This window comes from Cnephaeus nilssonii, assembly GCF_951640355.1.
Source record: "Cnephaeus nilssonii genome assembly, chromosome: 21".
NCBI lineage: Eukaryota > Metazoa > Chordata > Mammalia > Chiroptera > Vespertilionidae > Cnephaeus > Cnephaeus nilssonii.
The window spans coordinates 18259416-18286735 of NC_137092.1; the positions used below are offsets into that span (position 1 = coordinate 18259416).

General features: G+C 43.1%; 1 protein-coding gene across 9 annotated transcripts in view; it reads left to right on the top strand.

Annotated features, from left to right (window-relative positions):
* The window catches only part of DNM3 (dynamin 3), a 373749-nt gene that overhangs the window by 330308 nt on the left and 16121 nt on the right, over window positions 1–27320 (top strand). For 5 of the 9 annotated variants that reach the window (XM_079761529.1, XM_079761527.1, XM_079761525.1 and 2 more), the window contains 3 exons: window positions 4799–4963; window positions 13591–13817; window positions 14349–14585. In XM_079761529.1, coding sequence (XP_079617655.1) covers window positions 4799–4963; window positions 13591–13817; window positions 14349–14585 — 629 coding nt within the window. The other 4 variants (XM_079761524.1, XM_079761526.1, XM_079761530.1 and 1 more) reach the window with 2 other exon arrangements.

A 27320-nucleotide genomic window follows, 5' to 3' on the forward strand; every position in this document is an offset into this window, starting at 1 on the left:
GGCTGGGAAATGCAAAGCTGCGTTGCATCTATGTACATTTTCCGCATACATCTTAGGCATATTAGAAGGGGCAATTACTCCTTTCTAAAAATAAGAAAAAAAGTTTAAATTTGCATTATGAATTCTGTGACTCCCCATCATATATCTATGCTGTTATCAGAAGACTTAAGATTTGCATATGACCGCATATCTACTAGTATTTCCAAAAGCTAAAGAGAATTTCAAATGGTTTCATTGGTCATTCTGGAATGCTGCATCTTTTTCAAGTGTTGAGACTTACACTTACCATGGTAACAGTATTTTCATAACAATGGCCCGATTCACCACAAAAAAAATTAAATGATGTGTTTACTCTTTGTTTAAGGTAGTGAAAAATGGCATAACAATAACGAGATGCTTAAAAGGGGGCAAGTGTTGGCTCTCTGTGAAAATCAATTTGTAGATGATCAGCAAATGCTGCCCACTGGTGAGAAGATACGCCACAAATCCCCATTGGCTCTGTAGGAGGTTTATGTACATATTGGTGCCAGGGTACTTCAGATTTCCATTCCATTTTTAAAGAGTTGTAGTCATCAGCCTTATTGGATGGTTTCAGTGATCCTCAGAGATGCCTATGACATAATGAAATAAGAGATTTAAGGAAGGTGACCAAAGCAAACCACATGAAAAATACACATCCTCTTCAAGCCTAGAACTGCTGCGATGGCTGCTTTCAGGTTTGCCGGAAAGTATTTCTAATTTGACTACTTCATTCTCTCACCTCTTAACATATTAAGGCTTTAGGAGAAAGCTTATAAATTTAAATTTTGTAAACCAGCTTGCTTTTGAATGCTGTGCAAATAGTTTTGTAGGAAAGTTGGGATATCCATTTTTATAAGCAGTTTCACATTTATAGGGCTGTTGTTATTGTCCTATTGTTTAAATTGCATTAGGCTTCTCAAAAGCTATTAGGGGAAAAAATGCAATAGGAAGGCCTACCCATTGTATTTTTCAGAAGAAAGCTGGTTTTCACAATATTATTCACATTTTGTAAACAGCTTCAATGAACCTGCTCATAAAAGGTTAAATGTTTGCAGACCATTCTTTTTTGCCTCAAAGATCAGAGACAAATTACTATTTTTATTTTACATTCCCTTGATGAGGATAATGCTAAACATCTGTTATTTCAGTGCTTAGACTGCAAAGAATCCTATTGCAATCCTGTAATTTAAACAAAGAAAAAAAATACAGTCATACACAGTGTACATGCAGAAAAGAACACGAGAGAGGATTTGGTTAGAACTGACTGGGGTTAGAGAAAAGCAAGCGTTTGCTGTCTGCAATTACTCAGTTAAAAGAAAAATTGCATCTATGTACATTTTTTGAATTCATCTTAGGCATATTGGAAGGGGCAATTGCTCCTCCTTTCTTTCTAAAAATCAGAAAAGAGATTAAACTTGCATTTTGAATTGTGAATCCCATCATATCCATGCTGTTATCAGAAGACTTAAGGTTTGCATGTGACTGCATGTCTACTAGTATTTCCAAAAGCTAAAGAGAATTTCAAATGGTTTCATTGGTTCTTCTGGAATGCTTTTTCTTTTTTAAGTGTCGAGACTTACACTGTTCAAGTTTTTCTCCATTCACTCTGACACTTTGCTTAATTGCATCCCGTTTTAAAAAGTGAAAGTGAGGGTCTTTTGCATATTTTGGTATGCAAAAAAATAAAGCAAGACTGAATGGTAATAGTGTGAAATGGAGAAATTCAGTGTACCACTATGAAAATGTGGTGATGATATAATTTTCCTGGTGTTCATATTCCTAGAGGTTCTTTTAATAAATACTGTTTATTCTGCTTTTCATTCAGTCATTTATTTTTCACAAATGTCAGTACTTCAGTGACATCTCTTCCTAGAAACTTATTTTGCATTATCTTACCTGCGAAACCAACTTGTTATATTATGGATGTTGCACTGTTTCATAATACTTCTTGATTTTTTTATACATAAGAAAAAGTAGAATTTGGTTTAACATCTTAATTTTATTGAATAAATCAGAGCCTCAATATGTCTTTCTATAGGTTGACAAAGTAGTAGCTTCCTCCTAAGGTTGTGGATCTTCTATGTAAAGTGTTCAGCACAGTCCTTAGAACAAAATAACGTTTCTGAGAGGTGTGGTGTGTTAATACTGAAATGCTGTCACCCCCTGCTGCTAAATACAACAGCAGAATTCCATTATGTTTCAGAGGAGAGATGAATGGTATTGTATCCATTATGAACATTTCTTTGCTTTATGGTATAAGTGTTTTCCTCACAAAGCTGCAGGTCATTTGTTCTCATTTATATTCATAATTTCATAATCATTTTATCATTATTACTATTATCAAGTAGTAGGGGATCCAAACTCATCAACTTGGAATTTCTCTGGTCTCCAGTCTCTCTAACAAGCAGTCACCCTTGGATACCCTGAAATTGCACTGGACAACTTTCTGCATTTAGGCAAATCCCTTGGTGGTTTTAACTCCTGCTTCTCCTTCTCCCATGCATCAGGTTCTGTGCTGAGAAGGGGAGATAAAAAAGACCCCAGAGATTAATAGGGGGAAGCATGAAACTAGGCTGGATACTAAGTAATAAAAGTGAGCACAAGACACAGATGAAGTATATTGTGGGGAGTGGTGGGGGGTCTGAGGGCCATCGGCAGCTTATCTAGAAGGAGTGGTGGTGGACCAGGGCTTTGAAAGATGAAAAGTATTCACAGGTGAGAGGAGGGGATCCCAAGGGCCTAGCTTACAGAAAACTTATATAAAAAATACACCGTTTGCCATCTGTATATTGCTTGAATTGAAAATGTTTTATGCTCACATTTTCACCTTAAATTTTCATACTGTGTGCTGAGAGTCAAGAAACTCTCTCTTATCCCATGAATGTTCAGAAATGAAAGAAGGAAACTAACATTTATTTATTGAGCACCCACAATGCCCTTGGCTAGGTCATAGCATATTCGTTGTCTCATTTAGCTTCCGAAAGTTTGCCAGGGAAGCATATCCCCATTTTAAAGACGGGGCAGCTGAGTTTCAGTGACATTAAGTACTAGTAGCTGAAATGTGGCCACACAACCAGGAGGTGATAGAGCCTGAATTTGAACCTCAAGCTTTTACTTTCAAATGCAGAACCCTCAGAACCACACTGCAGTGGCCACTGATTCTTAGAATTTACGCTCAGCCTGGAGCACATATGTTGTGGTTTTTTGCCCTGGAAAGAAATTTGGGGACATGAGTGGCTTTTCTCACTGCCATGGCTGACCTTTCCTTTGTCACTGTACCATTTTATGGCCTTTTCACCTATTTGTCCCAGATTCAATTATGCTTATATCACAAATTAATAAGTGAAAAACTACATAATACTTGATTTAATTAATTCAATAGCCAAAGACGATTAAAAAAACAGTATTGGGGAACAACTGTCAAACTTCCAATCCCCTATCTTGCTGTAGTAGCTGTAAGATGCCTCAGAAATGTCCTTGAAGTGTCCTTGAAGCATGGGGTCATACTCTCAAGACTGGAGAATAGCTTGTGTTTTAGAGTGAGCACATAATATTTTAATATTTTTTTAAAATATTGGGTATTTCTGAGCAAGGGAAGCCTGTGTAAATGATTAGAACAAATTTATATCTTTGTTGTTGTTGATTTTGTGTCCTTCACATATGCATATTGATTCAAAGGAAAAGCTTGTCATTTATAAATCCATTTAAGCCATTTAGCACAATTCTTTTCCTAGAACGGATTGGATGATTGAAAGCCTGCAGATCAAAGTATGTACATATCCAAGGAGAAGTATTTCATGTTCACATTGGAAGCAATAAATTATCTCCCCCCCCTTTTTTTTGCATTAGTAATTAAATCTTTCCAAATGCTAGAAAGCAGCCAGACCACTAACAATATTTGTATCATGTTCTGGGGCTTAGCTGGTTCAACCTGACTTGAAATGGAGACCATTTGTTCTAAAATGATTTCAATGCCAAGCCAATAGGTCAGCGTTTAATGACGAAGATGCCATTCCAGCCCAGCCTCTGGTGGGGAAGCCAAAATTAATTAACTCAAGTCTCACAGTATAGAAAACAGATGCCTCTCTCCTGTTGCACAAATAAAATCTTTGAGTATAGATGTGTCCTGTTTTACTCAGAGAGTAACAAGTTGGAAGTTAACATTGTACGTTTTTCACAGCGGAGCCAGCCTTTGGTAGTGATGACAGAAGCATGACTTTACATAACGAATTCCAGCAAGTGCATGGAAAAGTGAATTATCCTCTATATCTCTTATTTTGGGTCCAGGCCAGGCCTAGGAGATTTAGTTTTAAATCTGGGCTGATCCAAATGTTGATCCATTTCAGAGAGACCTGGGAGTCAGTTCCTGTAAACACCAAGGTTATTTCTAATCTACAGAATCCCTGGGGACCCCTCCCAGAAGTTTACATCTGCACATGTTTGGTTTCCGTTCTTGGGCCAGCTTGCAAATGGCTTATGGTTAGATTGCTCTCTAGAGGAATGTTGTTAGGTGCGCTGTTTATCCGGTTATTCATCTCAGCATTCATTCAGAATTAGAATACTTGCTTCTCCTAGACTGTGACAGACTACAAGAGGACTAATAACTGCCCGGTTCTGATCTCTTTTTAGAATTAATGGTTGTGCGATAAAGATGTTACCAGCTCATCATGTAACTACACGTACAGTAAACAGGAGTTGATCATCTGATTGTGTCTGGTGTTTTTCTTTCTTCTGAACGAAATGTGAAATAATCCATGTTTCCTTTCCTTTCTGATAGACTGAAAATGATGAGAATGGCCAAGCAGAAAACTTTTCCCTGGACCCCCAACTGGAGAGGCAGGTGGAGACCATTCGCAACCTGGTGGACTCCTACATGTCCATCATCAACAAATGTATCCGAGATCTAATTCCAAAGACAATAATGCACCTGATGATCAATAACGTAAGTGATTATCAACCCTCTCACTTTAACCTCAAACCCTTCCTACTGTGGACATGGCTCACATTCTCTTGAGTCTCCTTGTGATATTTTCTGTATGGTTTAAACACCTACTGCCAGGTTCATAATTTTCCATGACAAGTTGCAAGTGGCCGGCCAGTGAAAGAGAACTGAGGAAAGAAAATGTGAAACTTCTAGCTACAATGCTGGGGTGTTCCCTATTGGCTGTCTTCTCTAGAAGGCTTGTGAATTTGCTTGCAAGAAAGCAGAGCATCGCTATGGTTAGAATATAAATTAGTGGCAAAGCCAGCAATCAAACCAGATGCCCTGACTTTGAGATGAAAGGCAAAAGATATTTATTCTTTTTTTCAGACACACGCGTACAGATACAATACGTTACTATGATCATTATCATCTGCTAAAAAGAACCTAAGCCAGGTACTTTTTTATGACTAGTATTTTACATATGAAGGAAACAGATGCAAAGATGTTCAATAATTTGTCTTAGGCCAACAGAGCCTAAAGCAGAAGCAGGTTTAGGATCCAGATTTCTCCTGCTATGGAATTCTATTTTCACCTGGGAAAGGGTTTTGTGTCCTATCCCCTTGGATACAAAGTCAGTCTAAGGTAAGAGTGATAACAGCCACAGGTCCCAACGTTTCCTGCTGCACCAGCCATCAGGTGACCCATATTGTATAGACTCTCCCTCTTCATGGTTGTCTTTACAGTGGTCATGATATGATACTTAAAATACATGGTCCAGGTTGCTTATTTTGGTAGCTGCTTTGTTCAAGTACAAATAATATCTCAAGTTATTTGAGGAATTATCTTTTAGGTAAGATAAGCTATAAGGGGTATTTTATAGCAGGATTTCCTGACTCTTCCAAAGTGTGACACCAACTATTTTATTCCTACTTATCCTCTAAGGACACCTTTTTATTTAAACCAATGATCGATTATGAGCATTTGCTTTTAACAAGTAAAAACTAGATAGCAAAGTACTGAAAAGAGCCCCACACTAAAATTCAGGGGAGACCTGGATCCTAAACCTGGTTCTGCTGTAGACTCTGTTGGCCTAAGACACCTCACGGAACTTCTTTGGGTGTTTCCTCCATATGTAAAACACTATTCATAAAATGTACCTGGTTTAGGGACTTACTCCATTAGATAGTATATATGGAAGTACTATAAAAAGTCCTATCTAAGATACAGAGGCAGTAAAGCATCAAACAGACTGTCAAATTACAGCGGGAAGGTTAGGGAGAGGTGGGGGAGATAAGAGATCAACCGAAGGACTTGTATGCATGCATATAAGCATAACCAATGGACGCAAGACACTGGGGGGTGAGGGCATGTATGGGAGTGGGGGGGGGCAATGGGAAGATATGTACATATGTAATACCTTAATTTAAAAATGGAAAAAAATTTTTTAAAAATCTTATCTAATAAAGAGGGAATATGCTAATGACCATCACGCCCTCACAAAGATGGCAGCACCCACAGCCACAAGATGGTGGCGCCTAGTCCCCTCAGCCCCGCCAGGGTGGCAGGCACATCTGGCTGCTCCGCGTGCCTGCCTCTGGAGTCCCCCAGTCCCCTCAGCCCCCCAGCCGCCCAGGGCCAGCTTGAGGCAGGCGCAGGCAAGCCTCAGATGGAGGCTGCCTAGCCGCCCAGGGCTGCCTGAGGCTCAGGTAACCAGGGCCAGCCGAGGCTTTCACTGTCGGCAGCAGAGGTGTGATGGGGGCTTCACCTTCCCCTGATCACTGGGTCGCCTCCCGCCCCTGAGGGCTCCTGGACTGTGAGAGGGGACAGGCCAGGCTGAGGGATCCCCCTCCAGTGCATGAATTTTCATGCACTGGGCCTCTAGTTTAATTATAAGAAGCTAATATAGGTGCCTATTGAAGAACTTTAATAGCCTTTATCCATATTTCAAGACTCCTTTCAAAATCATTTTCCTAAATATGACACTTCATTTGTTGTTCATGCATACATTCCTCGACTGTCAGAAACCCTAAGCACTCATGTGAACATTCTTGTTTTTAACTCTATCTTCTCACATACTTCTCGTGTTCAAACAAGGTTAGTGGGATGCTTTGAAGTATCGGGGGTGGGTAAGCAGTATATGGAAAACTTGGAAACTCTGAATTGTGTTCTTAAGCTTGTTCAACGGCCCGCTGTGTGACCGGATGCAAATCGTTTGGCCCGTCTGAGTTGAAGTCACTTCTAAACCCACAGTAAGAACACCAAGCTGCCTCACGGAATTGTCAAAGAACATAATGAATGTGACCATATGCCATTTTGAAAAATATAAAGTACTAAACAAATAGTCTGTGTATTTTTAAAATTGCCCTCTTAACTTTGCTTGAGCAAGTTCAGGTTGTTCTGCCATGGTATATCCAGGCCCTTGCTTATTTAAACATTTCCCTGATTGAGTATCATTTATCTTTTCACTGTTTTGCCGAGAGTCATTAGGGCTGCCATCGGTTCAAACGCTGCTTTGCTCTGCACTGTATTCAATCATCCGCACAGGAAATAGCGCTTCCTGTCTAGAGCTACAAGAAGTAGCTGGACACAAATTAGTTAAAAGGAAAAAAAAGACCCTATTGCAAATGTATGCCACTTTCACCTTCTCAAGAAAAACACACATGCACATACACAAAGAAATGTGGGTAATTGCCCTGGCTGGCTCCTCCCTGACGAACTGGCTTCCCTAGGGAAATGGCTGCACCCCACCTCGCGGGCAGTAGCCATGGGGGGAGAGCTCTGCTCGGTGTCTGAGAGGGACCTCACATAAGAGTCATGGGGATGTCCACTTCCATCAAGACACCAGGTCAAATGTTGAAGCAGAGGCTCACAGGAATATGAAAAAGTCCAAATATCACAGAATGCTGGATTCTTAAGGAATTATGGTTCTCGTTGCTTGAAATTCAACATTTTATACCGGTCTGAAGAAAGTTTTCCATATCGAGGACACCTGCTTTTCTTTAAGTATCATTTTACCCACTTTCTTACTACATATGTAAAAATAAGTATAGTTTTATATATTTTTTTAAATTATACATATAATTTTATATATGTAAAAAGTGTAAACACCCTCATCTGCATGGACTCAGACCCTCACGGCATCGTATTGTGCCAGTGTCTCAGCCCTTTGTGTTCATTCCAGAGTGCCCTGCTGGGTACAAGGAACAGGGACATGGTGAGTACCCAGCACGTGCCACCCATGTGTTGGTTTTTTATTTGATTTGAAGTGAAGAGAGCTTCAAGTGAGAGAATTAACCAAAGAATCACAACTAGAAAAGGAACACGTTGACTCCTCATTCTCAATTCCATCCACTCAACCCTGCGGCTTCTCTGAATGGCTTTGGGTGGCAAAGCTAAATGTCCTGCAAAACTGATGGTGGCCTCCCACGGGTCCTCTCTTTGTGGACTGTCCCTGTGGAACGTGGTGCTGCGGCTCGTCACCTCTGACATGGGCATGGCCCTCCGCCTCCTGAAAAAGAACGTGTTTCAGCCAAATTTCCTAAGGCTCAGAGTTTGGTGGGCAGTTTCCTTTGAAAGTTTACATTAAGTGCTCTGCCACTCAAGTCTCCATATGGAATTGTTTAAGAAGTTTAAAGCCAGCAATAAATGCCTCGCCTCAGACATACTGTAAGCCTTTGTCTATTGAAATGTAGCAGCTGTTTCATTGCTTAAACATACCAGGTAACAGCGACACAAAGAAATAGCACATTTATGACAGGCGGTCGCTCTGGACGGGCTGCAGTCAAAAGCATAGTTTTTGGTTCAGGAATTGAAAGTTAACGTACACGTGGCACCCCATGGCTAGCGCATTTGGGCGGCCTTTTCTCTGTAGCTCCCCCACCAGAAGTTTTCCACCAGAGAACTATGAACGTGGGCCCAGCTTTGTTCTAGAAATGTGTGTGGCAAAGTGGCACATGATGCTGGGACTGAACCCACAAAACAACCACACGTTAGGTACTCACATTTTGCCCGGATAACAAATGGTGAAATGGAGGCTTTGAGAGGTTGGCTTATTCCAGATTGCACAGCTGGAGTTGGCCGAATCAAGATGAAAACCCAGGTCTTCTCATTCAGTCGGATCTTCTCTCCAGGTCAACAACAGAAAATGCATATGGCAAGGTTAGGAAAACCGTAAGTCAGCCTCTTCAAAGTAAGGGGCTCCTATCCCCATGGCTTACGCCTGGGGTCTCTTCCCAGAGGTCCATATGCCATGAAGATTTAATTAGGGTTTGTTGAAATATGAGAAACAATATTTTAAATCTAAATAATTTAAAACATTGTTCCTCAGATTTCAACCAGACCAGATAATGCAAAATAGAAGGTGAAGGTTTTATGAAACTTTTGAAGAACCAAATATGGAATCTAGAGGCCTTTCACCCATAGGCCCTGGACTGCGTCCTGTGCTCCTGGACCCTAAAGACTACAGGCCCTCTCCTGGGCCACTGGCACTAAGGTGGAAAATGAGGAACACATGCCCTCGTCTCAAAACTGACCATCACTTTAATGCCCATGGAGCAGTGTTATTTTAAATGTTCATTATGTGAGAGGAAAGTGCATCTTAAATACCAGAACACGGATTTGTTTCCACGGGTCAAGAATTCAGCATCCTTCTGCAGAAAGAGATCTCTTCCAGGCCCTGAAGGCCCCCCACCCCCTGCTCCCTGAACCCCATCACTCCTCACCAGGGGTATGCTCTTGGCTTCTTACAGTTCTGTCTGTTCTCAAACTTCAGGATCTCATAGTACAGAACCTCACAGCCATTTAGTGTCTAGTTTTTTAACACAACATGGTGTTTGTGAGTCAAAGGATGTGACTTTTTAAACAAGGAAAACATTGTTGATCTTTAGCCAAACTAAATCCCTGGCAGACGAAGAAATTAGAGAATTGTGAGATCTCAAAGATTCACAAAATGTGAACCAAGTTCCTCTGCAGACTACGCATCCTCAGACTGTCAGTTACGTTTTCCTATGTCTTTGTGTGAACGAGAGCCCCCACCGTGTTCCACACTGTGGCCCTCCCGTCTGGAAACAAAGAGATTTTAAGGAAATGGTCTCCTTAGTAACTACATTGGATGAAAATTCTAGAAATGTCTCTTCTATTTGTGGAGGCTTTAAAACGATCTCAGAGCTAAAGACAAAGAAGGGTTAAGATCCAAAAATATTGCAGGTTGCTAGAGAAGGGTTAAAGCAAGAGAGAGGAACCATATGGAACACAGCTAATGACCTTACATTCCTTTGCACCGAGGCGGGCGTGTTGCAGTAGTGCCTGTTTTCCTAGCCCATGGAGTTTGAACTGGAATGAGGTTTTGTGTGAGAGAATTCTTTTGTGAGCCATACAAAGATGTATAGGCTCTAAGGTGTTATAATTAAAAGCATAAATCTTACTTTGCATCTCACATCCAAGTAGAATTCATGTTTGTCACATTCTGTGAGGATATTTTCTACGTGCTGTTCCTCTGAAACGGACCTTGGTTTCTAACTGCCGTGCAGAGCCCTTGGTTTCAGTGTTTGTCCCGTTGACATTCAGATCGCTCAGAAAGTCCCCGAAGTGTCTGGAAACTCCCCTAAGTACTCCCCCCTCCCCCGCCCCCGCCCCTGCCAACTAGCAGGAGAGAAAGAGAAGAGTCTTCCTAAAATTTTGCTTAAGTACAAAGTAAAATGTCAACCTGTACTCTTGTTCTCCTGCGTCTGCCAGCTTATCTGTGCCAGCTTATCTGTCTTCTGTAGAAAGAGTAGCTTCTGTATGCAGAGCACTGGCTACATGCTGGACATCGTGCTGGGCATTGGGTATTGATGCTTTCCCTGAATCCTTGCACAGCTCTTGAGGCAGCTACCACCATTGTCCTCAGGAAGGGAACCTGAGTCTCAAAGAGGTTCTTTGCCCCAAAACAGTGAGTGTTAGAGCTCAAACTCAAATTCAGAGCCATCTGACTCCAAAGCACATGGTCTCTAACCACTGCGCGTGTTATCCTTTTCTCTCATGCTCGTAATACTCAAATTATTCCAGGACATTGCCCAATCTTTCAGGGAGTCGGCAAGTCTTCATGTGTAACATTTTGATGTGGAAGAATTGATGCAAGGCAGATCTTTGATCAGAATGCTGAGACAGGCCCTGACTATTTTATTTAGTGGTTTGTTTGACAGTTGCTTCTTCATTCAGATCTGCTTTAAATCTCTTCTTGGAAAGACTGTCTTTTAAATTGTGTTTAATAGATTCTAAGTGATACTCCAGGAAGATGTAAAGCTTCCAAAGAGCTTAACCAACCGATGGCCAATGCCAGGAAAATCGTCTGGTTTTGAATTTGGAATTGCACCCTCCCTTCAAGTGCACACACACCCAACAGTGGAAGATTTGTGCAAATGTCCTGATTCCTCGGGTACAAGTGAAAAAATCTTTCAGCCCAGTTGACCGTCTTTCCTCTAAATCTGACTTTTCCTTCTTGACTTCTGATTTTTCTCTCCTCCTTCTCACCCAAACCTCAACGCTGGAGTTGTCTTTGTTCCTTTCTTCCTTGTCCTTCACATCCAAACAAGTCCAGCAGGTTTTGCCTTTACAGTGTCATTTGTACACGCCTATCTTTTCTATTCCACTGCAACCCTGCTAAATTCAACCCTTGTCATCTCACAAATGATCTACATTTATCTCCATTTGCAAATTCTTCTCCCATCACAACCAGGTTAATTTTCCTAAAGCTCTCTTTTATTGTTTCACTGACTTAGAGAAGAGCCTTCCACAGCTCCCCATTGCCAAGTGGATAAAGTTCAAACACTTTTCCTTGGCATTAGAGGCTTTCGCATCTGGCCCCAGGTTACCTGGCCAAATTTACCTTCCCCGGCTATCACACATAAACCTGCTCTCCCAGCCTCTTGTCTGAATGCATCTTGTCCATATTCGAACCACTCTTGGTTGACAAAACATGTACAGAGGACCTTTCTTTACTTCCCAGGGAAGCTGTGTTTTCATGGAATTTTCCAATTAGTTGAATTCATTGTGTGATTAGATGCTATAACGACAACCCAGGAATTCTGAGCATCTGACCGGTGTTCTGATGTCTGCCTGGATTTGTAACAACAGTCCAATATACTGGCCTTTGGCCTTACCTTGAGAAATTCAGTGACTCCAGATAAGTGTTAGTATTCTCATTTATGGAGAAATCCAACAATCCAAGTGGTTTATTTTTCTAGGCTTATGTTAATTAGCATAATGCTGCACCACTATAAAATAATGATGCTTACACATCAACAGTCCTTTCTAAGCACCCAAAGTGTAGGGGGTCATGGAAAGAGCACTAGACTTCAAGTCAGCAGATTTGGGGTTCGACTTAATGTGTGGCTTTGGGAGTCACTTAAAGTTTTCCGAACATCAGTTTCTTCATTTCCAAAATTGGGATAATAATAAATTTCCTAAGTATGAGGTGAGAACCAAGTCAGGTAACTTGTAAAGGCACCTGGGACACACCATATGTCATCAATTCTCACCTTCACTTTTTCCACAATTCATATTTCTGACATGAAGATGCCTGTGACATTCAGTGGCATCTGGCATTCTGTCATAGTTTCCCCCCCTCCCCCCCCCATATATTTTTATTGATTTCAGAGAGGAAAGGAGAAGGAGAAAGATAGAAACATCAACATTGAGAGAGAATCATTGATCGGCTGCCTCCTGCATGCCCCACATTGGGGACTGACCCCGCAACCCAGGCATGTGCTCTTGACCGGAATCGAACCCGGGACCATTCAGTCCGCAGGCCGACGCTCTATCCACGGAACCAAACCAGCTAGAGCCATTCTGTCACAGTTTTAAATGGTGATGATTTTCTCTTTCTTAGTGGCACACATTATTAGTGGTGTGTCTTAAAAACAATGGTATCTTGGATTTGATAAGATGTGGTTGGTTCTCTCTCCCTCAGGGCTGTGCCTCACGTGGGGTGTCCATACTTTAGTCTGTTCACATCTATCTGTTAACCTTGTATCCAGAACCCATCACTGATAAGTAGCTTCTATGATTAACTTCTAGAAAGCAGAGAGTATATCACTTTTTTTGTACATTAACTTGCATAATTATATAAGGTGCTGTATTTAACAAATACTGACTTATTGATGGTAATTCCACTTTGGAGAGCACATTGAAACCTAGGGTCTTCAGAGTATTCCAGTGATTTTGGTAAAAGCTGGGTCAAGGACTGGGAATGTTAAGGAATGGATAACCTGTGTTAGGACATCAGTTTCTTTACATCATTGTTTCTTGTGGAAGATGCTGCTGCTTACCTTGGGCACCCCCCTCGTCCCTAAGCAAAGCAGCCTCAGACCATTGTGAGGAAGCTGGTTCAGACGCAGGCCTTCTCAGTCTGAGAGACCAGGTCCTCTCTGCTGATGCCAGGATTTGGCCCTCTTTTCAACGAATCTGTGTCATGTTTTCCTTTCATGTCAATAGCCTCTGGGTGGAGGATCGGGAGGAGGATGAAGGAAATAGGAATGAACAGAGGCACACTGCAGCCCTTTGCCCAGAGTAGACTTTTGCAGACTCTGTCCACAGGCTCTGGCCCAGTTTCTACCGTCTGACCACTCACTCATTCCCATCTTACTTTTTTTGTGGTGACCCGACAGGTGAAGGATTTTATAAACTCAGAGCTCCTAGCACAGTTATATTCCTCAGAGGACCAGAACACTCTGATGGAGGAGTCAGCGGAGCAGGCCCAACGCCGGGATGAAATGCTTCACATGTACCAGGCCCTTAAAGAAGCCCTCATGATCATTGGCGACATCAACACGGCCACCACGTTCATCCCTGCCCCACCTCCCGTGGACGACTCCTGGATACAGCACACTCGCAGGTAGGAAGGTGGCTCACGCACCCTGAGGCCTGCCAGGCTGCGGCAGTGCCATTTACGGGGAGTACTCCCCTGAAACTCTTTAGAAAAAAAGAGGAACAAATATTTAAGTTCAGCAGTGAGAGATAGGGTCAGGTCATCCCAACTCCTGTCAGAAACAAGCACAATGCATCAGTACAGTGGAATGTTGCACAGCCAGTAAAGAGAATAAGACCAGTCTGTAAGTACTGAAATGAAAAGGTAGTCAAGTTCCAGTGAAGCTTAAATAAAAGTAATTTATATATAGAGAGAGAAACTGTAGAATATAGTTAAAAAGAAACTACTATTGACTGGCTCTGTGGAGTGAAGGGGGTGGGGGAGGGAAACTTCCCCTACTCTTTACCTTCTTATTATACCTTTAAACATTTCTAACATTTATCTGAGTTTCTCAGTCAAAAAATAATTTTTAAAAAGCCATCAGGAAGTTATAAAATGTGTTTTTAAGATGCATTCAGAGAGAAAGTAGGAGTGGTAAACTGTTGGTCTCTTTCCCAGGTCGCCCCCTCCGAGCCCCACCACCCAAAGGAGGCCGACACTGAGCACGCCCCTGGCTCGGCCTGGTTCTGGCCGAGGGCCCCCTCCTGCCATCCCATCCCCGGGACCCCACTCAGGGGCTCCCCCAGTTCCATTCCGGCCGGGCCCATTGCCGCCCTTCCCCAACAGCAACGACACATACGGAGCCCCTCCACAGGTCCCCTCTCGGCCCACTAGGGCCCCTCCCAGTGTCCCCAGGTAAGTGTACTGCGCGGAAGACAGTGTGGGGTGCTCTTTGGTTCTCTTTTCGTAGCACAACAGGCAAAAGTTACTTGAAAAAGAAAATTGCAAAGACCGTATCATACACGTTTGCATTTTTCACCTGGGAGGGGAATCCTGGGAAATTGCTGAGTTTTTACACCATTTAAAAACCAAAATGTGGTCTAAGCCTCTCCTTGATCAACTGGCACAAACTGAAGGGGCCCCAAGAAAACTGGGTCCAAAAGATTGACATTTTGGCAGCTGTTTGTAGAATGTAATGGAAAGCTTTGAAATTAAAGAGCCATGGCTGGGCTGAGGCAAGCTGTGTGCTCCAAGGTCATGGGCTGAAGCAAGCTGTGTGCTCCAAGGTCGTGAACCTATCACCAAAGCTAAGTCCTCACCTCTGTTACCAAAGGAATTCTCAAAAACCACTGACTTCAAGGATTATTATCCATCTGCCCTCTGAACTATGACCCTTAAGCCCAATATTATTAACATTAATGTAGGCAGCATAAAAATCCGCTGATTAGTCTGTAATTATTTTAAACTAGCATAGAAATTTTACATAGGCATGATGTTTGCTATGTGAACTCGTTCCCCACCACCACCACCATCATATAAGAGACAGAACACTGTACATTTAAATTAGACATTTTGGCATTTAAAAGCAGATTTTTGCCTCAACTGTAAAAGAAAATAGCTGGCAAATAAATGGAACTTGAAACATGTATATAGTTAAAGCTAGCTTCTCACCTTCTTACATTTACAATCAATATATGTACGATATGTATAATTGGAGATTTATAAAATAGAAGGAAGTAGATTTTCAAGAATAATAACACATTTTGAAAAGAAAGAAAATTAGCTCATATAGGAAGTTCATTTTTAAAAATTAAATTCAGAGGATTAAAATATTTGTATGTTCCATGAAGGAAAAACTTGACTAGACATTGAACAGAAGTGACTTCCCCCCACCCAGGAAGCCTGAGTCCCCCCCCCCCCCCCCCGCTCCGATGACCATGATTACATTTATTGGGATCTTCAGGGTGCCAGGTGCAATGAAGACAAAGGCTGCTGGAGCTGGAATAGTAGGGATGTGGAGTCACATTGCTCTGCCACAGACCATGGGCAACTCACTTAACTCTGAGCAGCACATCCTCATCCAGGAAACAGGGACACATTCAACAGGCTGTTGCCCAAGTCATGTGAGATGAGGTATTTGAAAGAGCTGAGAAACTGCTCTTATGGTAATGTTGTTACCATTATCATCATTCTGATCCCATTCAAAGAGGATATAACACTCCCAAACCTTTTTTTCTAAACTCAGTAGAGTTGGCTTATTATTTATTTAGAACTGAACTAAATTTCTAGTAATCACATGAATAACAATAGCTAATGTTTAATGTGTTCTCAATAGATCTAGGCTCTGCCCTCATTGCTTTGCAATTACATTTGGGTTTAACACAACAAACCCAGTGAGATGGATTATTATCCATTTTGCAGACGTGGCACTGAGGTTAAGCAACTTGCCCCAGACCGCTCCCCCAGGCCCTGGAGGAGCTGGGCTCTGATCCCCAGCAGTCTGCCTGCAGAGCCCCGGCCCCCAACCGCAGCGCCAAGGGATTCTCAGCCTCGACTCTGCTGACATGTTTAGCAGCATCCTGGCCTCTTCCCACGAGATGTCAGTTGCCCTCCCCCAGTGTGACCACTAAACATGTCTCTGGACATCCCCAATGCCAGGGGTGAGGAGCAGAGAGCCCCCTTCTCCCCCTGAGAAGCTCTGCCCTACAGGATCCACTAGCTTGTCCCGTGCATGTAAGAAAACATCCACGTCAGCACCGAGCCGCCTACAGGCCAGATTAAATTAATGTTTTAGGGAACCTCAGGTTGACTGGAACAGTGCCTGTCGTTGTGCCCGGAAGGTATGGAGACCACTGGGGACTGAGGGCTGGAGTGGGAAGGCGGGGGGCCCCATCCAAGAGCCTGGAGCTGGCCATCTTACCTGTTGAGCTACAAGAGGGAACCAGAGCGACCTGGTGCTGCCTGTCCCCCAATGGAAATGCATGACTTTGCCTGCACGTTGGGTTGCCTTGGCCCCTGCTGCAGAGAAGCTAGCATGCCAGTGCCCTTCAGACACACTGTGCCATGGTAAACTGGTGTGTCTGATGGGGTGGGGTCGCCCTGGGTGTTTCCGAGCTCGCTCACAGGAGGCTGCGGCAGGAATCTGCATGTGCCTGTGCAGTTTTCTCCCAGCTGGAGGAAGGGGACACCAGGTTTCATGCGTCTGCATTTGAGAATTTATAGGACAGCAGTTGTGTTATTCAAAATTTCTAGAGTATTCTTAAGTTAGAGACAGACTTCACTGGATCTGGCCTTGCAGAATCTCCAATGTGAAAGAGGAGAAAGAGTTCACAGTGTACTAAGAGGAAAGGGGGGTGGGGTGTTTTGTGCTGAGCCCTCAAGTTCGGGCCAGTTTGGGGCATTGGGACAGAAATCCCTGGTGGAGGTGGGGGAGGGGGGCGGGGGGTACCTGAGAGAGAGCAAGAACTACTCTGTCAGGATCCGTATGCCTATTTAAGTTTAGCTTAAGATGGAGAATTCTGACCACATAAAGTCTGTTTTTAATAAAAGCCAGAGCAGGAATCCTACCAAATGCAAGCCAGAAATGGGGTTTAAGACTTCAAAAAAAGAGAGAAAAGAAAGACAGACAAAGATGAAAGAAAGAAAGAAAGAAAGAAAGAAAGAAAGAAAGAAAGAAAGAAAGAAAGAGAAAGAAAGAAAGAAAGAAAGAAAGAAAGAAAGAAAGAAAGAAAGAAAGAAAGAAAGAAAGAAAGAAAGAAAGAAAGAAAGAAAGAAAGAAAGTCGTTGAGGGAAGCTTTTGTTGAATTTTCACCTTGTTCTATTTATTTATATCCTCTTTGCCCTCCCTGATTTGCCTACATTTTTTCTATGAAAAACTTTAAAAAGCTGAAATGCCATTATCCATCATCTCCAGGAAGACAACCCTTAGCTTTATAAGAAGGAAGTTTGACTCCGCGCCTCCCCCCCCTACTCTCCCCCCCCCCCCCCCCCCCGCCAGTTCTTTGCTTTCTTTAAGGACCCTTTCTCCTCTTTTATCTGAAACCAGAAACTCAGAAAGTGACAGGACAGCATGGGCAGTGTCCCGATGGCTCCTGGGGAGAGGGGGGAGGCGGGGCTTAAGATCACAAAGGCCATACCTGAACCTTTGGGCATGTGCTTGTGCAGTTTTCTTCTGGATAATTCCCAACTTCATTAGCAAGTTATGATCTTGACTTTTAAGAGCCTATATACATTTTCATTTTAACCCAATTTAAAGGTAATGAAAGCACATGAATTGTACAGAAACCGGGAACCTTCTGCTCTAAAACAAAAGAAAAGAAAGAAAGAAAAAACATGATTATTCTATCTTTCTATTGCCATGTAAATAAAGACAGAGGGAGGACAGAGGCTGGTGGAGTCACTTTTGGCCCAGCTCTTCTCAGCTGCTCAAGCTGTTCTGGTTCATGTGCGTGGAGCCTTTCAGGGAGGGAGCTGGAAATATTGCAAACTACACGCCTGTTTTAATTAATTCCACCTGAACTTGGGGAGTGTCTCGGTCCCAGAGAGACTCACCAGCACGGATACTTCTGTCATTAGTAACTTGAGTTTCACAAATCCGATGTGTGGGACATTTTCTATTGCCAGAGTATGTGGATCGCCCCTCTCGCCCCACACAACCTCTGTGGAGGGGCTGAACCCTGTTTGACAATCCCAGCCCGTCGTGTCCTTGCTCAGCAAGGTGATCTTAAACATACACACTACCTGGTGAGGGGGGCCTGTTCTCTTACTTGAAGCTCCAACTCTTCATCATGCACTAACTTTAGGGCCGATGTAGCTATTTTTGGTTACAACTTGGTAAAATTAGTTAATTGAGAATCACAGCCTTGACCATGAACAGAACAAATGAACTGAATCGGAGTGTTTTCCCTGGCAACAGCCGATTCTGGCATTACTTCACGCATTTGTCTTCCCCCCTTTCCTTGGGCTGAGCTATTTTGCAACCGTCAGAGGGGGATCAGAGTGGGAGGAAGGGTCTCTATCCAAGGAAAAGCAGACTTCATTGACCTCACCACTCAGTCTTCTATTTTTAAAAAGGTTGAAAAATAGAAGTACTGTCTTGTAACCACCCTCCTCACCAAGGCTGGTGGTGTCTTCTGAAAATGGCAAAACTGAATCATAGGCAAGAATCTGGCTTTTCCTCCAGCTCGTCCACATGACAGTAACAAACGTAGGAACCAAGAAATGCTCCACTGAAAGTGGGGAGGCCCCACGAGGACACTGGCATCCTGTGCTGCGTGATGGCCCCGGGGTGACCTCCAGATTACCCCAGGGTTTCCCACGTATGTTCTTTCATTTAGGCGGTTTCCTTGACTCTGCAGGGCACACATTGAGCCCCACCACAGTCCCCATTCTCAGTAACTCACCGCTAAACCAGTCATGGCAAACAATGCAGAAATCACTCTACGTAGAGACAGTCTGTGCACTCACATTCTGTTCTTTACGGAGGTCAAAGCCATTTGATTCTCTTTACCATTTAGTTCAATCCTGCCATAAACGTTTGACCTGCTTGCCCTGATGGGCTATAATCCCTTCACAGATTTCACATGTTGATTCGATTGACAGTTAACACAGAGTCCCTTTCACTTACGGGTAAGGTCTCCTTGTTTTGTTTTGTTATTTCAGCCAGCCCCCCAAAGTGTGAGTAAAGACAAACCCACAATTCTTATGAGTGTCTTTGCATCCTTAACATCAAGGTTTGGTGCCATGAAGGATGAAGCAGCTGAACCTTGAAGTCGGGGGCACAGGGCCCACGGACAGTTAAGCGACTCGTGTGACTAGCCTGTGTCTGACTCCCCCGAACCATGTCCTGGGAGCGTCCCGCCTTGCTTTCTCCTCAGCAGCCCTGTGAGAGTGACTCCTCTTAGCAGCTGGGTGCCATTTGGACAGATGATGAATTCGTCTTGTGATTTCCCAGCTCAGCCACGCACGAGCTTTCTGTTTTCCCCACCGCCTTTCCCCTTTACAGAGCAAACAAATAAATTCATGATTAGGGATTTGGATTTTTTTTTCAGGGAACAGTTTTTATTTTTAGCAACTGGCTTTAAAAGTCAAGCAAAGATATTTTTTTTATTTTTTTTAAAAAGGTATGATTGCCCAGAATAGAATCAACTCTGAGGTATTCTTCCTGATTCTTAATATTTCAGGCATCTCCTGAGGCTACTGTGTTCCAAAATTTGTTACTGAAATCCCCAATGTAATTAATAACTCATTGCAGGTTTAACATGAGTTGTCATGGTGCTTAATATATTTTGATGAAAACAGAAATTTGGCCACAAGCTGTTCACTAAAGAACATGTCCAATTTTGTTTCAGCCCCTCAATTAACTATCCCATCAAAATCCTTCTAGTTCCACAGTGACTGTGGTTGTAACATGATAGTTCACTGAGGAGGATCAGTGGGTAATGTCAGAGTGTTTCATTCTCGGGTCTTGGTTTCTCTCTGGTCTCAGTGAAGTAGGTGGTCTCCTCCTTGGGTCTAGCTACTTGCATCTACGCAGATGTCTCCAATCTGCCACAGTTAAGAAGGATGGGTTCTGTGTAGACGAGGCCCAGGAACAGAACTGCAAATGTTCCGAGGACCAGAATTTGGGAGCTTTGCATGTATGTCAAGGTAGGCTTCTGATGAGGCCTTTCTGTTATCAGTGTGTCCTTTATCTCACTTTCCCAAACACCCAAGGTGGCAGGAGAGTAAGAACGGAAGGAAAATAAGAAAGGATCTGCAGGAAGCAAGGTACAAGCAACACCAGTGCCGGCAGACAGCAGTAACATCGCACAGTATGCCACTGGTGGCCCAGGGGTAGCTGGCATTGAGTTAACCAGACACAACTGCTTCCTTGTCCCAGGACAGATCGCAGCAAATCACCCTGGCATTGTCCCATTTGGGGCCCTAAATTGCTAAGCTTCAACCACTGCAGACAAAGCCTTTCTGAGTCTCAGGGTACCCAGCTCTGGCCTAGGTTTCACCAGATTGATAGAGGAAGACAGCCAGGGTAGGAGCTGGGCTGTCGGCCACTGACCAGTGAAAAATGCCCAAAACGATTCTTCTTCCTCTAGGCAGTCAGCAGCAGACTGCCCCCATCGGCATCTGCCGACTGTTCCTATATACAAGTTGATGTCAGCTCAAAGAAAAGAAAAACAACACAAAACTCTACCCAATGTCAGCAGACACACAAGCTGGAGCTGGCTTTATCGCTGCCCCCTTTTTGTCTCTCTCACTGCAGATAAACAATGCTTTTACAGGAAAACCTTCACGTCTGAGCAGTCATGGTTAGACGGCATGTTTTTCCATGTCTTCCCAGTTTCATGGCACAACACAGTTCCTGGCTTTTATCACCTTTAAATTTTACCCAAGCAGCAAATTACCAGAAGGAGCTGTTGGGCCTTTTTCCTTCCCTCTGACTTATCTTAGACGTGGACTTGAGGTTCCCGGAGTTGCTTTCGCCGATAAACAGCCAGGAAAATAAACGTGAAAATAGAAGTGCTGGTTCTTTCACTCAGAACATGCTTTGAGTGCCTGCCTCCAGCACTGTGAGGAAGGAGCTGAGGATTTAGCTGAGGTCTCCAAGGCTTCTGTCTGCTTGTCATTTCTTTGTTGCTGCCTAAACATAGGATTCTAAAATGCCTGACACTGAAATCCTTTAGCTTACCCAGGCCCCAGAGTATTGTAGCCGTTGTCTGAGGGAACCTCCAAATCTAAACACATATTTATACCCTTTAGTTGCCAAATGAAATCCATCTGCCTTACTAAATACTGTTGCCAAAAAAATATTACACTTCGAGTCTGGCCAGTATTTTTAACTGCGGGGGAAGGGGATGGTGTTGGAAGGGCCTCGGGTTTGAGAGAATCTGCCTGTGTGTGTTTTGATGCCACATTACTGGTATTTAGAGGAAGTTTAGGTCATATGGCAACTCTGACCAAAAATAGGGAGAAATTCTACATGGGACAGAGTCTGAAGCCTCAAGGTATTTGGGCAGCCCTCCCTGCGGCGTGGCACTTTCTTTCCCTCCGCTGCTTTTTCAGCCATCAGAGCCACATGATAGACACAACCGCAAATAACAAGTGCTCTAATTTCTGGAAGTACTTTTTAACTGTTCCCATAAACACTAGGAAATGTCCACCCTGCTTTCCAGTCAGAATTATCAGCTCCCAGGAATGGTGCAAAGAACACATGTCCCGTCCAAGGAGCATGCTCAGTCCATATGGCAAGTGCAGAATGAACCCTCAGTCCCTCATCATCAGTGGCAAGGCCAGGCCTTCTTGACTTGAGATGTTCAGAATCCCAAATCTTCCTAAAGTCGACATTTCCCTTTAAACACAGAAAAATAGGATAAGGTATAAGTACTTTTCTTACTGCTCTTCTAGGAACCCAGTGAGTGTGCAAGTTAATATAAAATCTAGAAATAAGCTTCATTTCTTCCCTGTTTTTGTGTGTGGGAGGGTGAATGAACCAACTGAGAGGGGGAATGAGGTGAAGATGTGGATAGTTACCAACTAGATAAACCATCACCAGTGAATCCCCAAGTTTCTATGGCAGTTTTGAAAACCAAGAAGGAGAGAGATGGTGTGAGAAGACATCAGGTGGCTTTTAATACGACATAGAAAATGACCTTATTTTACGATCAAATACCCCAGTTGCCTCCACCGTGTGAAGACTGCCTCCATTTAGTTTCAGATTTCCATGAGGCAGCGTTGTGCAAATGTACTTTGATCCATATATATGGCATTCTTCTAGAATGAGACCTCTTATGAGAGTAGGAGATGAGACTTTTACAGGTACTTTGCCACCCAGAGAGACTAAAATGAAATTATTCCCCTTGGCAATGGATATTTATGTAAGATATATTCTGGACCATGCGTATTTTTAAAGCTTATATCAGGATCATTCTCAAAGTCAATTTAAGAGTGAGTGAAAGTTTCCTCTTGAATAAATCTCCACTTAGTGTCACATTCAAGGGCCTTAGCCAGAAGTCAGCCCACTTGCTCTCCCTTCAGACCATGGATGAGAAGCTATAAAAACTCAAGGAAAGGTCTACTGATTTCTAAAACAACTAGAATTTAATTTTGCTGCTTAGTAGTGTTAGAAAATACTTTAATAACTAAAATAATAAAACTTCATGTGAGGCCAATTCTACCTTAATTATCACCTCTTGGGTGGAAAATTAAGGAAAGATTAGTCAATATGTTAACTAGAGAAACCACTGCCATAATTTGCCTCCACATATCTGGGTCTAAAGTCAAAATAAAGCCACATACCATTTGGGAAGCGGGGGAGCAAGTGTGGAGTTTTAGCACTAACAACAGTAGTATGAGAGCATTCAGGACATAAATCCATGGGCCAGAAACACCCCAGTGGCTCATCAGTGCCCTTCCATTATTTAAATGCCTACGGTTTAGGAAACTAATGAGGAATGTTGATTTGTTTTAATATTTCAATACCCTCATTACTATCATAACTCTTAGTACTTGAAAACTAATAAAAATACTGAAAACTCATTTTACAGCACCAGCATCTTTGAATAAACAGGTTGAAATAGTGTTTCTCACTTTTGCTTCAAACGTTGTGGGATTGATTACATCTTACAGGTTTCCTTCTTTTTAAATGTTCTCGCCTCCTCGCACTCAGAACCTTCTCTCCTTATGTGGCTATTTGATATCTATTGTTCACTCAGAGTCATCCAGGTGACTGAGCAGGAATGGACACTCACGCCAATAACCATTGTTACTATCGTTCCAAAGTCCCCTTCCTTGTAGAGCAAGACATCTCAGAACCATATTCCTAAAGGCCACAAGGAATCTTTACAATTTATAAATACTTCCGACATCTTCCCCGGACTGTTCAGTTTTTAGTTAAAATGTTATTTTTATCATTAAAGTTGGATTTCCTGGGGGTTTTCCCCCCTATGGATTTCATACCCCTGTTCCGGTGCATTCTGAGATGTAAAAATACGTAGCTAGAATAACGAAGGTAGCACTGACCATCGTCTCCAGTTCAGAAAGCCGCGTTAAATCGGAAAAGCAAGGTTTTAGACCACCCCTCCATTCTGTGTGCTCTCTGCTCAGGACCCCAGCCCTTCTCACTTCCCATGACTCGCAGTCAGGCCCACACCCCATCATTCAGGACCGTCTGCCTTTGGTTACTTAGGAGGGACACCTGCCTGCTCACTGTGTTTGGCAGGCCGGCAGGATGAGGTCATCGTCCGAAGGAAATGTTCGGGTTCTTTGGCCTCAGCCACGTCCAACCTTATTCAAAAGCGTTTTCTGGGAGTGGGGGCGCAGTCGCTTTGAGATCCCCTGGTGGCACGTTCTGTAGGAGGATGGAGGAACCACACTGGCCACGTTGTTGATCCCTTGGAGGAGAATGGAGACAGAAATTCCATCTGCCTTTGCCTTTCCTTTCAGCCACGTTTACAGACAGCTGAGAGCCTTTCATTTGCAAACACCGTGCCTTTCCTCTCTCCGTCCAAGGCCCGCCATCGTCTTAAGCACGGCTCCCAGCTCCTTAGAGCCCTGCGTTCCTAAAGGCAAACTTTGCGAACTGTTTCTCCAGGACGATGGCAGTTTTTGTAAGACAGATGCCTCAAAGACATATGGTTTTCATAGATTTTTCCGTCTAGACTAGCTTTATTTAGTGACTTTTGGTCTGAATTGGCCTAGTTAAAGTTTCTGTAGGAGTCTGTATAAAAATTTTAAGTGTGGGCATACCACTAAGGTGTAAAACAAAAAGTTTGACTTCTTCTTGGCCAGAGATGAAAAGGGGCCGGTTGAGAATTTCCTTCAGGTTAAGTAATTCTGATCCTTCTGGAAGCCCAGTGTGTCAGCTCCCACAACACTGTCCAAAATGGAAAGACTTACCCTAAAAATCTGATAACGACTAAGTGCATATACTCAGTTTTCCTGAGTGAATTCTTTGTGTTCCAGTTGGTGTGTGTGTGTGTGTGTGTGTGTGTGTGTGTGTGTGTGTGTTAGAAAGCTCTAATTCTTTCTGCAGACTCTTCACATGGCCCAGGAGACATATGATTCCGTGCCCTTTTAGCACCAATTTTTACAAACACAGCATTTCCCTTATTTAAAAAAAAAAAAAAAAAGCGACCAACAAGCCACTGAGTAAAGTACATTTAGGAGTTTTTGTAAGCGCCTTCAACCACCAAAGAAAATGTAGGTTTTGAGCCAGTCCGGAACACTTTTAGAAACAATAGGACACGTGAAGAGGGCAAGAATGGCTTCTGCACGTGCCCAGAAATCGGCCTTCTGCCCCCTCTTTTGCAAGAGCTAAGGAAGGGACCCGCTCCAGCCCCAGCCCAGCAGCATCGGGAGGTGGACGGAGCAGATGTGGGCCGTCCTGTCCCCGCCAGTCTCATCCTTGGCTTCGCACTGAGCATTTAATTGGACTTAGTCACATGTTTGTTCACGGAGACCGCAGCTTGAGGGGCGCACTGTCTGTTTTTCTGTTTGCTTTTAACCTTCTGGTTTTGAAAATCCGAACTCTAGGGCATGTTAGAGCTCCTCCTGCTGGAATGTTTTTGAATCGCTGGGATCTTAATGAGTCAAGGGCTGCTCTTTGTCTCCATCTCTGCCCCTGGGACTGATGCAAGCGACGAGAAAAATATCACCCTGTGCATTTAAAACTGGCCTTTTAATCCACTAGGTATCGCGGTTGGGCAGAAATGAAATGTCGGTGCAACATAAATTTTCAAATTCCTCATGCTCTGGGGTTTTTTTGTTTGTTTATTTGTTTAAAAAAATACAGGGAATTGAAGGGTTCTCTTTTCCATCCATATCTCTAATTCCATACTTCCACTCTGAGCTGAGGCCCAAGTCAGATTCTCATGCTCAGAAGGGTCTCGCTCCCTCTTGGAAAGGGGCCAGAGTCTTCCCAGGCTCCAAGGTAGGAAGAAAGGTGACACTTTGATACCGAGATTCAAAGCTGTGTCTGTCTGCACCTTCGCTGCTCTCTTTCCTCCCTGATTTAAGATGACAAAGGATGGTGAGTCTCAGCAGTGGGAGCTTGCCTCTCCCAGAAGCTCCCTTCCTTCCCTGGTGCCTGGGTGGGAGTGAGGGGAGGGCAGGGGCACAGGACAGAGAAGATGGAGAGGCTTAGAGATAGTTCTACCCCAGCTACCACCGATGGGACTAGGTTTCTACAGCATGTAAGTTCTTGAGAGCTCGTTGGGGATTTCTCAAGAAAGAGGGGTGGGAGGAGAAGGAAGGGAGGGAGAGTGAGAGACCAAAAAAAAAGGAAAAAAGTCATTGTTAGGGACACTACCTAACTGCATTCCATAGCCTTGTATATGTGACTCTCTTTAAAAACCACATGCTTTCTCTCTAATGTAGCTTTCTCATTGCAATCTTCCTGCCTTCTGCTTTTTTTTTTTTTGCAATCTTTCCATCTTCTTTTTTCTACTCAGCTTCTCTGTTGTCAGTGAGACAGAGTACAGAGTTTAAAATATAAAAAGGTAATCTCAAGAAGAATGCTTTTCAGAAATCATAGTTTGATACAACTAAAAATCCTCTACGTCATCTGCTTTATGCGTTAGGACTTAGAGCAAAACAAGTAATATACACACTTGCTTTCTCAAACTGACGTCTCGTTTTCTCTTCTTCCCATGTACTGTTTCCTGTTCTGGAATGCCAGGCCCTCCACCTTCCCTGTGCTCTGCAAGTCCTTCCCGATCCCCAGCCCCTTTCCAACTCCAGGCTGAGACTCCAGGGGTCCCTCCAACTCCCGAGGCGCCGTCCTGACATTGCGCTGGTCCCACTGTTTCCTTGTCTCTCCTTCTATCTCAACTAGAAACAGCTGGGCAGTAACTATCTTTATTTCTGTACCTCTCCATCTTCACACAAACAGGGCTCATTGAGGGAATGCAAAACTACAGAGTGAGTTAATGTACAATATAGTTCATCAAATTTTATTTTGGAATTATCCCAGTGTTTTGTGTATTGTAAGAAATAATTTAAACACAAACACTTTCTCTCTCCACCTATTCTGTTGTCAACCTTGCCTGGATGAACGTTATTGTAAAATTCTTTTTATGAATCATAAACTGAGCAGAGCTAATGTGGGCAAGTCGTCCTCTCAGCTGCATTTTTGCCGCCCACACAGAAGTGGGTATATCAGTACCACCCCTACCGGTGAAGTCTAAATCAGATATTTAAGACAATGCAAAGAAAGACTGCCAACATAGATTATATTACCATTTACCTCAGAGACTAATTCATACAGGATATTATAGGTTTGTATCATCAAATAAAAATTATAGGCTGTTTTCCTCCTTGGATTCCTACTTCAAATTTCATCAATCGATTCATACTTTCCCAGTGACATACATTATAAAGTCATGGGTTGATTTCACAGGGGAAAGAAATGCTGGCTCTGATATGTAGCAAGAATCACATTAGAGAATTCCTTAGACCCTCGGAATGGACTCCAAGTACTATGTCCTTTCCAACTCTACTGTAAACTATTCATGGACAGTATTGGCTTACTCTGTTGCCGACATGGAAAAGGCCAAAAATATGCTGGATAGCATTCTATAGTATTTTTTCATAATAAGTTACAAAATATAATCTTCCATGTGGACAAAATCATGACTGTTACAGCATTTTTCTGAACTT